This window comes from Benincasa hispida, chromosome 10 (assembly GCF_009727055.1).
Source record: "Benincasa hispida cultivar B227 chromosome 10, ASM972705v1, whole genome shotgun sequence".
Lineage (NCBI taxonomy): Eukaryota > Viridiplantae > Streptophyta > Magnoliopsida > Cucurbitales > Cucurbitaceae > Benincasa > Benincasa hispida.
Window position 1 is genome coordinate 7,177,097 of NC_052358.1, and position 12,466 is coordinate 7,189,562.

A 12,466-nucleotide genomic window follows, 5' to 3' on the forward strand; every position below is an offset into this window, starting at 1 on the left:
GTAAATATGCATTTTCTTCAAATTACTTTTACCAACTTTTTCATAAGCATTTTTCTCTCATAAAACTCTCCCTTTTTATAAATTTATGCAAGTTCAGTTTATTTCCACAAAATATAGTTCGTTGGATCTTGTGGACGGGGTGATACTTCCATACAAAAGTTAATCTATTATATCATATGAGACAATTACTCATGAAACTTAGACACTACGGTGAGAGGAGACAAACGTAAAATCGTTGGGCTCAGATTCTTTTCGGTATATTAGGTTCGGTTTTTTCTATTTTTTTAATGATATTATTCTTACAACAATACCCAATGAGATTTTGTCACATGCATGGTATAAAAATTTTTAAACATATATATTTTTTAAAATTTGTGAGAAAAATAAAGAGGAGCATGGTTCTCCAATAATAATTACTCACAAGTATGCAAAAACTCATCAAAGACTTTCTTTTTGGAAGCATGAACCATAATAATCAGCATATAATTAGTGGAGCCATTTATATATGAAACTTTCCTTTTGATCTAAAGTATAGTCTTCAAATATGGTGGAAATTATAGAACATGTGTGAGGGTGCTGAAAAATTAAAATGGATTTAATACAAATAAAAAAGTCAAAGCACGATGTTGGTAACAAAACCATCACTAACAAATAAAATAACGTAATATCAAATAATAACAATAGAGATAGTGAGAGATTGGTAATCTAGTTCGAAGCAATATCACCTACGTCAAGGGTGGAAAGAAAAACTTTACTATATAAAGAGTTTTGCAATTACAACGAAATACTTATCTAATATATTTCTTCTTTAGTAACTCACGTTTCAACTTAAACTCCTCTTAAGTTCAATTAAGCTCCCCTCACTTTCACAATAGATACTTCTCTAAGCTTTGTATGAGATCATTCAATACAATGTACTTAGACTATTCCTAAGCATGAGATCCCCTTATCTTTACAACCAATGTTTCCATGAGCTTTGATTGAGCTCTCTTCTCAATACAATATAAAAAAACTCACATACTGAATTCTCTATGTGATTTGCTACAACGACTCACAACAATCCAACCTTACCTAATAGAGGGTTGGAACAAACCCACAATGCGAAATTCAAAAAGGTTTCAATCACAATACATGAAGGTTGAGGCTTAGAAAATTCCTAAATTGAAAACTCTTAATACACACACTTTTCTAATAAAGAGACTAATCCTAAAATTAAACAAAACCACAATATATAAATGGGTAGATTTTAGAATATATTCAAGGAATGAACATATAACCTTTGCAGGGAAAAAAGAAGGCAGCCTACCAAATTTGTAATTCCCTTGACAGATAAGGAAAATATATTACGCATAATCTATCTATCACGTAATATGTTATAGAAACATGTTGACATAATACAAGACATGTTATAAAATATGTTATTCAAGTTTTGTCTGTAATAAAACAATAATGCATTCCAATAAACAAGATATGTATAGATAGGGTGAACATAGCTCAACTAATATAATATTTATATTATCAATTTCGAAGTCAAGGATTCAATTCTCTAAAAATATATATATATATATATAATTTAACCAACTTCTTATTAACAAATAAGAAATAACACATCAAGAAACAATACTAAGATTGCCCTAATTAATGAGGCCAATTATGAACGATCCCAAGAAACGTTTTCCTTTTTTTTTTTTTTTTTTTTTTTGAGTATATCCCAAGATATGATTTCACACATATTTTTTTTAAAAAAAAAAAAAAAAAAAAAAAAACTTAAATTTGTTTCACCTAGATAATAGTTTTAACTAACTCATTAAGTAACTCAATTTACAAAGTTTAAAGTTTAAATAATTAAGAGGCAAAACCAAATCTAAAACTACTTATAAAATTAAAGGGTAAAAATTAAATGATCCATAGGAAAATATAATCCAATTTTCCTTAATTTTAATATTTGGAGGAAAATAGTGTGATTAATATTTGAAAAGAAGTAATTTGGGTTGTTGTAATCCTGAAAACCCCAACCCTAAGCCTAAGAAATGAAGTGAATTAATAAGGGAGGATTTAATTGATGGGTTGTTTGGATTCGAGGCGACACGAGCACTTTCCCGGCGATTCCTCCCATTTGTTATTGGAAAAATAACCTCTCCTCTCCAATTCCTTTTTCATGGGTTCTCGTGTGCCTCTTTCTCCATAAACTAAACACCCTCTTCTCCTCTCCTTATTTACCTTTTCTAGCCCTTTCATTTTTCCATAACATTTTTTTTTAAGAATACTAACTAAGGATATAATTATATTTTAAAAGTCTAACAATAAACTTCCTATATTTGCTAAACAATTTTGATATTTAATTGGAGCAATCACACGACGATGGTATTTTTTTTTTAATAAGAAATATATGAGTGAGAACAAAGTACATTGAATGATTACAAGCACCTCAAGTTAAATAAGTTGTTGCATTTAGCGAGCACATGAAAATGATGGTCTTAAATTTGAACTTTATAATTATATGTAACTTGTGTATAAAAGAAGATGACAAATTGAAAGTAATTCATTATAAGTTTTGAATTCTTATCAAAATCTAGAGTTTAAAGCAATAGATCAAAGTTTGAAATGTCGATGTCAAAAAATCAAGATCTGAATACACGAAAAGATTGATGGAAATTTAAAATTATAAAAAAAAAATAAATAAAATAAATATTTGGTTTAAGGTGTATTTAATTTTTATTGTGAAGATATCCGGCATTGGTGTGTTTACGGTCAAAGGCACGTTGTAGCACTGTAACGTGGTTATTAGTGCAAAGCAAAGAGAACAAAAGGAGAACCGACACGTGTGAGTCACATTCCTCCGAATCTGGTCGTAGAAATTAGAAAAGAAAGAAAAGAACCTGAAACGGCGTGTGTTTGTGATTGGGCGTCTTCACCGCAATTTGACGGTGGCTAATCCCATTACATTTTTTTTTTAACTTTTATGAATTCCCATACAAAAACACCCTCATTTAATTTGCCTTCCTCTTTTTCTTTACTTTTTCGCCTTTTTACTTTTTTAACACCTAAATCCCATTTACTTCTTTTTCTTTTCTTTTTCATATTTGGTTTCATTTATCCTTTTGAAAACCTTTTACTCACTAGTCAAACCCTAAACTTGTTCTGTTTCACACTTCTCTTCTAAACATTTAGCCACCAAAACCTGTATCAATTTCAGTTCCCAATTAATAATTGTTTCAATTTCAATCTCCAACTTTCGTATGTGTATCGATTTACCTTCTTCTTTAGATTTTTTTTATTCGACTAATATCATGTCAAATTTATAATTTTAGTAGGTTAAACTTTTAAATTTTCATAAATCAATCAATTTAGATTCCTAATAGTTAAAGTACGAAGTTGTCGTTTGAAGAAGTATATGGTGGGACGGTAAACAATAGTAGTCAAAAGGTAGACAATAACGCCAGCAAGTAGACGGCAGTGTCAAGCAGTAGACGATAGCGTCGAGTGATAGACGAAAGCATTTAGAGGAGGTAAACGATAACGTTTGAAAAAGGTAGACGATAACGTCAGGAGATAGATGATGTCGTGTAGACGATAACGTCAAGAGGTAGATGATAGTATTTAAAGGAGATAGACGACAACGTTAAGTGATAGACAATATCGTGTAGACGATAGTAACAAACAAAGGTAAACGACAGTTTTAGCTAGGTAGACGATAATGCAGAAGATACACGACAGTGGCACACCAACCTTTTCTTTATATTATGTTGTATATTGAACTATACATATGTGTTGTATTTATACAATATGGAATCTCTAATTTGAGAGTACAAGAATAACTCAACAAAAAATGGTTAGACACTTGTTGTAACCATCCTATTCCTTTGGTAAATCCTATTATTTTGGTAAAGAGGTAAGACTGTAATTTATGAAGTGACGGAGCTGCTGAGTGGATTTTCCTTTGGTGAATGGCTAGCTGTATTGGCATTCTTAACACTAATTACAGTTGCATTTGACTATGCATTAATTTCTCAAACACATGTATACTTCTTCAAATATTGGTTTTACAAATTAGAGAGAGTAAATGCATCACCAATTTTCAAAAATAAAAAATTCGAGTCTAAATTGTTTCATTTATTAAAGTTTAGGAGTTTAATTCATACAATTATAAGTTTCACTTTAGGTTTTTACTAGTGAAATGTGTAAATTGATAGATTTACCAAAATTTAATGTTTAAATTGATACATTAATTTTTTAAAATTTAGGATTATAATTGATATATTCATTAATTATTAAGATAGATACTTGTCAAATCGAATATAACTAAATTAATATACGAATATGTTAATAACAAGAAAATTTGTAGTTGGAAAATCTACTTAAAAAAAACAGATGTGGGCTTTTTCCACTTTTCTCTGCTGCAATTTCAGTCAACGCAAACTTAAGAACAATTCTTCACCCCATTGTCAGGTGAACTCTTTTTTTTTTCTTCGTTCTTCTTTTTAATTCTTTTTGCGCTTCTATTCTTGAATTTCCCAACTTTTTAGTCTTTTAACTCTGACACTTAAGTTTTGTCAGGACCATATGTGTATTGTATATTTATATATATTAATCTGACAAAAAGTTTGAAGTTTGTCTACTTATTTTATTTTTTTTCAAAGCATAGCTACACATGGATTTCGTTTCCTCATTGGGACAGATTTTTAAAATTTATTATATATATGGAAGAAAATAGAGGAAGGGCTCATTAAGTGATCATATTACACAAATATATAAAAGAAAGAAAGCCTTCTGGGGAAGCATATTATATGCTGCAACTCCAAATAATTTTTGTATGCATCTCAATTTATAACATAATCTCAATTTGTTCCGAACATTCTTCATCTAATCTTACAGTTTGGATACCATTTTTCATCTTTTTCTGCTTAATTCTATTTTTAATTGCTCAATTTAAAATATTATCCAATATTTTTATACACATGTCTGTCTTTCTGTTTTCATTTTGGGGTAGAAAGAAAAAGAACTATTGGTTTTTACATTTAACTTCTTTTTAAAACCGTGAAATAATGGACTAGAGTTTTGAATGTATTCTTTAAAGTAAATTACAAGTTAAAAAACTATAAAATAAAGGATGGAGCTTTTTTTAAATTAAATTCGCATGTAGTTGTTTAGGGTTTCATCGTTCTTTAGAATAGGTTAATTTATAATAAAGCTAGTTAATATTTACAAAAACATGGTCAAGATATTAAAAAGAAAATGTTAATTTAATAATTAAAATATAAATCTAAAAGGAAATAACGGATTAGTAGACGAACTAACCCATCTCAACTAGGTTGACACATTCGAAGTGCCCTCGTCACACTCTAGACAGCTAGACCCAATAAAAAAAAATTCATTACACAAACAAAAATAATTATATGAGAGTTCGAAAATACGGAGAAACCAAAGAAAAACCTTTCAATTAAGAGCAATAAAAACATCATAATTACAGAAAGAACTTAGATTTAGAGTTCAAGAGGTCACCCGATAAACAACATCCTAGCCGTTTCAGATTTAGAAGCATATTATTACAAGCGCTAGTCTTTGGTCTACTAGATCAAAGGTTTCTTTCTTTTTTTTATTTTTCTTTTTCTTTTTTTTTTTTAAAAAAAAATTACAATTCTTCCTCAATTGTTTTAAATTTGATTGCTTACATGTAATTTTGTTATTATGGTATGTTTATAATTAGAACTTCTATTTGATTGTTGAACAAAAAATATCGAAATAGCCTATCAAATCCGATACTTCAAATTTTAATTATTTCCTAATTTCAGTAGCTAAATAGACTCTCTAAAATTGATGCTTAATTAAAATGACAAATAAATTTGCCAAATGTGTCATTATATATATGAACATCAAGATATATATATATATATATATGTATATGTAAATAGAAAAAGAAGAACTAAAATGAAAATGTAATTTTAGTATTGTGATATTTTAACATATTAAGGAATGTGATTGTTGTTGGGGCGTTTGACGGGTGCGAAAACCAATTAAGTGGTCAACATATTTAAACTTGGGAAGTCACGCTTAATCTTTTGATTTTAATTAATTTTGCTCAAACCCTCCACTTTAATATTACTTTCAATATCATTTTTCGCTTTGAACCACGGAGTAACCCTTACACCTTATTTGCTACTTTCGAAATTTAATACGTTCCATTTTTATGTTTATAAAAACGCTATCCGTACACATATGCACATGAATTTCTTCCCAAAATAATATATATCTCCGCTTTTTGCATTTATATTTAATAGGATTGATCATTGAAACCACTAAAACCAAACCGGAACTAAATCGAAATCGAATTAATGTGGTTTGATTCAGTTTGATATATTTTCAAATTGAATTATTACGATTCGATTCAGTTTCAAATTTGAAAACTGATTTGCAACCGAATCGAACTACTTTTTTAATAAATATATTAAAAAGAAATATATATATATAATTTAACTCAACTGAGCCGAACTGCTTATAATTTAATAATATGAATTTTTTGGTTGAATTAATAGTAGTAACATTTTAATTTCATCAAAACTATATAAAGTCTCCAAATACTAATTAGTTAAAATACAATATTTATGAAGTATATACAAAGTCTATGAACTTTTCTAAAAAAAAAAAAAAATATGAAGTACCAAAAAGATTTAATTTTAACAGGTTCTTAAACTTTTAATTTTGTATGTCTAAATAGAGTCTAAATCTATGACATATTCCAATGTTTCAAAAAAAAAATATTTGAGATTATAATTAGATATAAAAGAATTTTACATCTATTATGACTATAAACTTTTCAATTTAGTACGTGTCTAGTAGTTTCATGAATTTTAAAAATATCTAATAAGTTAGAAGATCTTATTAAACACAAAATTGAAATTTTTATGATCTAAATGGATACTTTTTTTTAACAATAAACTAAAGGACAACACCAAAAATATCAATTAAATTGATACATCCATAGCATCCTTATTATACTCTGAACTTAATTGCACATAATTGCAAAGTTTTAAAGATGTGAAAGTTAGAAACTAATTAGTAATTTAACCCATTATGAGATAAAGAGTTTTGCAATGATAGTGTGGAGAGATTTAAAATGTCGATGAAAATGTTGACAAAATATTTAAATTTACAAAAAAAAAAAAAAGATAAATTAAATTAATATATAAACATTTTATGATCGTTAAACTAGTTAAAATGTTTATTTTTATATTATATTCACATTAATGATATTTTTTGTTACTTTTTTTTATATGTTTAATATATTATTTTTTACAATAAAATGAAAACATTGATTCATTCCTGATGTGATGTTGAAAACTAAGGCCACAATTTTCAATCCATAATGGAATTCCATTGATAAATCAATCGTAATAACATTGAATCACAAACGTAATTGGATTGATTTTTATCACGTTTATTTGAAATTATAAATATAGCACATTTACTATTAATATTGTCATTACCGTTTGACCATAAACGATAATAGTACTGATAATAGTAATAATAACAATAAATGTAGCAGGTTCATACTTCTCATATTGTAATAGTATATTAATGAGAATGATAATGTAATTTTTAAACCAAACAGATTGATCATGATCCCTCATTAATCAGTTTGCATATTTTTATTATAGATTGGACAGTAGATCTCGCGTGTGAATAAAAATATGAAAAATGAGATAAATAATAACAAACCTAATTCATTAGGATCTAGATTTTATTACCATTCATTTAGTACTTTAATTTTCTCCAAAGGTAAACATAGCCTAAAAAGAAATTTAGAAGTGTGTAAGAAGATGGAGGTAAGTGGTAAGGAGAAAAGGTTAATAGCATGTGGAGTGAACATCATTTGTGAAGGAGAGAGAGTTTACGTAATAATATGAAATATTGAGAGTGAGATATGATTTGCAGAGTGTGGTAATGTTGGGCTTTGAGGAGTCATAATTGTAAACATCGATAACGGGAGTTCCAATATTCCAAGTTGGTGAGACATTATAAATATATATATATATTTTGGATTTTTCCAGTTGGAATTGAGGATTTGTCTCACTATCAACACTGAAGGATCTCTCAACTTTATTATATTAACTAAATTAAATATAATAATTAACCTAATTTAGGATGGATATGACACTCGTGTTCTTTATATCAATCAAATCTCTTCAAACTCATTACACATATTTATACATATTTCATTATAATATAATTTCCATTGCTTTGGAAAGGGTAAGTTAGACCATACTAGAAGGGGTGGCGACGGGTGACGAGGAAGAGGAACATTTTTTTTCTTTTTTTCTTTTTTAAATAAATAAGATATATATATGTTTTTTTTTAAATATATTAAAAAAATAAAAGAATTTGTTATTAATTAATTAAGTACTTTGTATCTTTCCAAAACTTTTCTTTTTAGCCTCTTCCTCTTCCTTATTAACTTTTAACTCTGTCTCCTGAAATACATGCTTCTCTTCTGAAGCCCCTTCAAAGCTTCTAGACAAAACTCAAAAAAAGAAAAAGCCCCTTCAAAGGGTAAACCTAATCCTCTGTTATCTTAGGTCTGTCATCTTTGGTTGTTAATATTAGTGAAAATTTTCCCATTTTCAGGCTGAAGAAGAAGAAGAAGAAGAAGAAGAAGAAGAAGAAGAATTATGGGATCCATGAATTCAAACAATTGGCTTTCCTTTCCACTTTCACCCACTAATCCATCTTTACCACCACATCTTCAAACCACAACTCATTCCCATCATTTCTCTTTGGGAAATTTGGAGAATGATCATAATATGGATATCCCATTTCAAACCCACCATGGTAATACTACTCTCTAATTCCCATCTCTATCTTTTAATTCATCTCTTTTATTTTATTTTTTTAATTTTCTTCTTCTTCTTCTGTTTGTTTGTTTTAGAGTGGAATCTGATAAGTAATCAAAGTGGTGGTGAAGTTCCAAAAATAGCAGATTTTTTAGGAGTAAGCAAGGCAGAAAATGAGACAGATCTCATTGGGTTTAATGAAATTCATCATCATCAGAGCAATGATACAGATTATTTGTTTCCAATCACAAGATTAGTTCCCGTTCATCAACAACAACAACCTACTGCTCCTCTTCCTAATATAAATCTCGATTCTTCTACTAATTTTGACCTTCAAGATAATTCCAACTGTTTGCAATCTTTAACCCTTTCAATGGGCAGTGGCAAACCCTCTACTTGTGAAACAACCTCCACCCCTGACAATAATACCTCCAATACTACTACTAATAATAATAGCAATACCACTCTTGATGTTACTCCTCGAAGAACTTTGGACACTTTTGGCCAAAGAACTTCCATTTATCGTGGTGTCACTAGGTATATATATTTTATTTTCTAGTTCTGATACCATATTAGAAATATCATAAAAATCTTTCATTATAATCATGTATTATTGTAGGCATAGATGGACAGGAAGATATGAAGCACATTTGTGGGATAATAGTTGCAGAAGGGAAGGGCAGTCCAGGAAGGGTCGGCAAGGTGTGATATCATTTTAATTTTTAATTTCAATTTTGATTTTCTAGGGCAAACTAGGGTTTTTTTTTTAATTTAATTTCTTAATTGATTTGATTAATTTCAAGTGTATAGTTTTATAATTATTTTAAAATTTTTAAAGCTGCAACTAATTGACTTTGTTTGACTTTCTCACATACGTTGATCTTTGTCTCTGCCATGATCTCTCGAGCAGTCTATTTGGGTGAGTATTACTTTTCTTAACATTAAGGGGTCTTTTTCTTTGTAATAAAACATTAGTTTAATTAAATTATAAGTTTGAAATGATGAGGCAGGTGGGTATGATAAAGAAGAGAAAGCAGCTAGGGCTTATGATCTTGCTGCATTGAAGTATTGGGGAACATCCACCACCACAAATTTTCCTGTAATTACCAATTTGAATTTTGAACCATATAAATATAATTTTTTTTTTATTTTTTGGAAATGTAATAATTTACAATTTGATGAAATGTTTTGGCAGATTAGTAACTATGAGAAGGAAGTGGAGGAAATGAAGCACATGACAAGACAAGAATTTGTGGCTGCAATTAGAAGGTTTTTCCATTGATAGAAATTAATAAAAATAATAATCATTGTTAAATTTTTCTCTTTTTTTTTTGGGTTAAAAAAATGGCGTCGTTTCTTATATTCTAAAGTATAAATATGAGTTTGATTTCAGGAAGAGTAGTGGGTTTTCAAGGGGTGCATCAATGTATCGTGGAGTTACAAGGTTCTAAATTTTTCCTCTTTTTTTTTTTGTTATTTTTTTTGGTTCTTTTTAATTTATTTTCATGAGAAAAATGAATGGAATATATAATTATATAAAAATAATGTGTGGGGGTTAAAATAGGCACCACCAGCATGGAAGATGGCAAGCTAGGATTGGAAGAGTAGCAGGAAACAAAGATCTTTATTTGGGAACTTTCAGTAAGTGTGTTGTTGACTTTATTTTACCCATGTTTTGCTCCTTATTTTTCTCTCTAATGTTCTCCCATTTTCCAATTTCATATCTATAACTTTTCATCCTTATTTGATTTTTGCGCCTTTTTTTAGTTTTTGAAAATTCATCTCTCTCTTTTAAGTATAAGAGTTCAATCTTAGCAAAAAAATTTTTTTTTTTAAATAAATTTTTAAAAACTACTTTTTTAGTCTAGAGTGTTATAGATGTATAAACCTAATTGAGATATTCTGGTATACCTCTTGATCCATCTTTCCTTTAGTGAGAAAATTAGTCATCTACAAAGAGTTTCTTTATTATTATGATTATGATTTGCTTGAATTTGCCTACTTTTTACTTGTTTTTCCAAATTTCAGTCATATTGTAAATGATCAACCAGAAGAGTATAATTCAGGCTAAATCGGAGGTTTCTAGTTATGATTAATGGATGATGGTATGGGTTTGTAGGTACAGAAGAGGAAGCAGCAGAAGCATATGACATAGCAGCGATAAAATTCAGAGGGTTGAACGCGGTGACAAACTTCGACATGAGTCGCTACGACGTGAAAAGCATATTAGAGAGCAACACACTCCCGATCGGTGGCGGTGCGGCGAAGCGGCTAAAAGAGGCTCAAGCCATGGAATCATCTCGAAAACGAGACGAAATGATTGCCCTAGGTTCCTCTTCCTCCTCCTCCTCTTGCTTCCAATATGGAACCTCTTCCTCCTCTACAGCTAATTCCTCCCATTACCCTAATTTACTCCAACAACCAAATCTCAACATAGACCATCACCTTCAAACCCAACCTTTGCTCTCTCTTCAAAACCACCATGACATTTCTCATTACACCCACCATCCCTCCTCATTCCACCACCCTTCTTCTTCTTCTTATATCCACCACTCATCTGATCATTCCCCATATCCTAACAACACTAACCATCCATTTTACGGTGGCGGATATCTTCATAATCATCCCGCTTTACTTCAGGGGATGATCAACATGGGTGGTGGAAGTGGCGGAGGCGGCGGAGGAGCGTCTACTTTGGACACTAATAACAATACTAATGTCTTGAATCATTTTGAGAATAATGCTAACGGAGGAGGGTATCTTGGGAATGCATTTGGGATGGGTTCTACGTCCAATGGCGGTGGTGCGACAGCGGAGGAATACGCGCTCGTTAAGGTTGACTATGACATGCCTAATTCCGGTGGGTATGGGGGTTGGACCGGGGATACGGTTCAAGGTTCTAACGCTGGGGTTTTCTCTATGTGGAACGATTGATATGTGATTAAAAAATTAACTAATTATGGGGAAATTTGATGGTTTTTTTTTTTCTTTTTTCTTTTTTGGATTAGGAATGTGGGATTTGGGATTTGATTTTGCAAATGCAAACTTGAATTAATTATGAAGAGAGGGGTTAAGGAGAAGTAATTGAGAAGAACGTAAACACAGCAACGGCAACTAACGGCGGAGTATATAGGCATCTAAACAAGTTGTTTGTAATGACTGTATCCATCGCTTATATATTATTCAACCTTTTTTCTTTTTCTTTTTCCTTTTCTTTTCTTTTTTACTCTAATGTCCTTCCATTTTATTTCACCATTTTCTTCTCTCGCTCTGAGAACAAATCTATCATTGTGCTCATATTTAAGTTAGGATTGAGGAGATACCCTTCTCAAAATCAACTAAACTTTTAATCTAATCTGCATGTTTATTCGAGTTCTTCTCTTATCCGTCTCAAGTATATTTCCCTTTTGATGATCAATAAACTTTTTTCCTTCTAGTTTTGGGATATGATGAGGGCACTAAGGATGTCTCAACCTAATTGAGACATTCAAGTACGTCTATTGATCCCGACCTATGGTATCTTATTAAAAATAAAATAAAATCTAATCTACACATTAGTGTCGGGTTTTTAATATCAATTTGTCCCACAATTATTCTAGTAATAGTCTTTATATTTTCAATAAGTCTGAAATTTAGTT

At 29.9% G+C, this 12,466-nt stretch overlaps 1 protein-coding gene across 1 annotated transcript; it reads left to right on the forward strand.

Moving 5' to 3' along the window:
* Nucleotides 1-8,666: 8,666 nt before the first annotated feature.
* On the forward strand, nt 8,667-11,770 carry LOC120089374 (AP2-like ethylene-responsive transcription factor PLT2). The gene is made up of 10 exons (XM_039046818.1): nt 8,667-8,826; nt 8,924-9,365; nt 9,448-9,530; nt 9,739-9,747; nt 9,839-9,927; nt 10,024-10,097; nt 10,222-10,272; nt 10,393-10,469; nt 10,948-11,496; nt 11,581-11,770. Exons 1-10 carry the CDS (start codon nt 8,667-8,669, stop codon nt 11,760-11,762), a joined length of 1,716 nt encoding a protein of 571 aa, XP_038902746.1. The 3' UTR covers nt 11,763-11,770.
* The last annotated feature ends 696 nt before the right edge of the window (nt 11,771-12,466 follow it).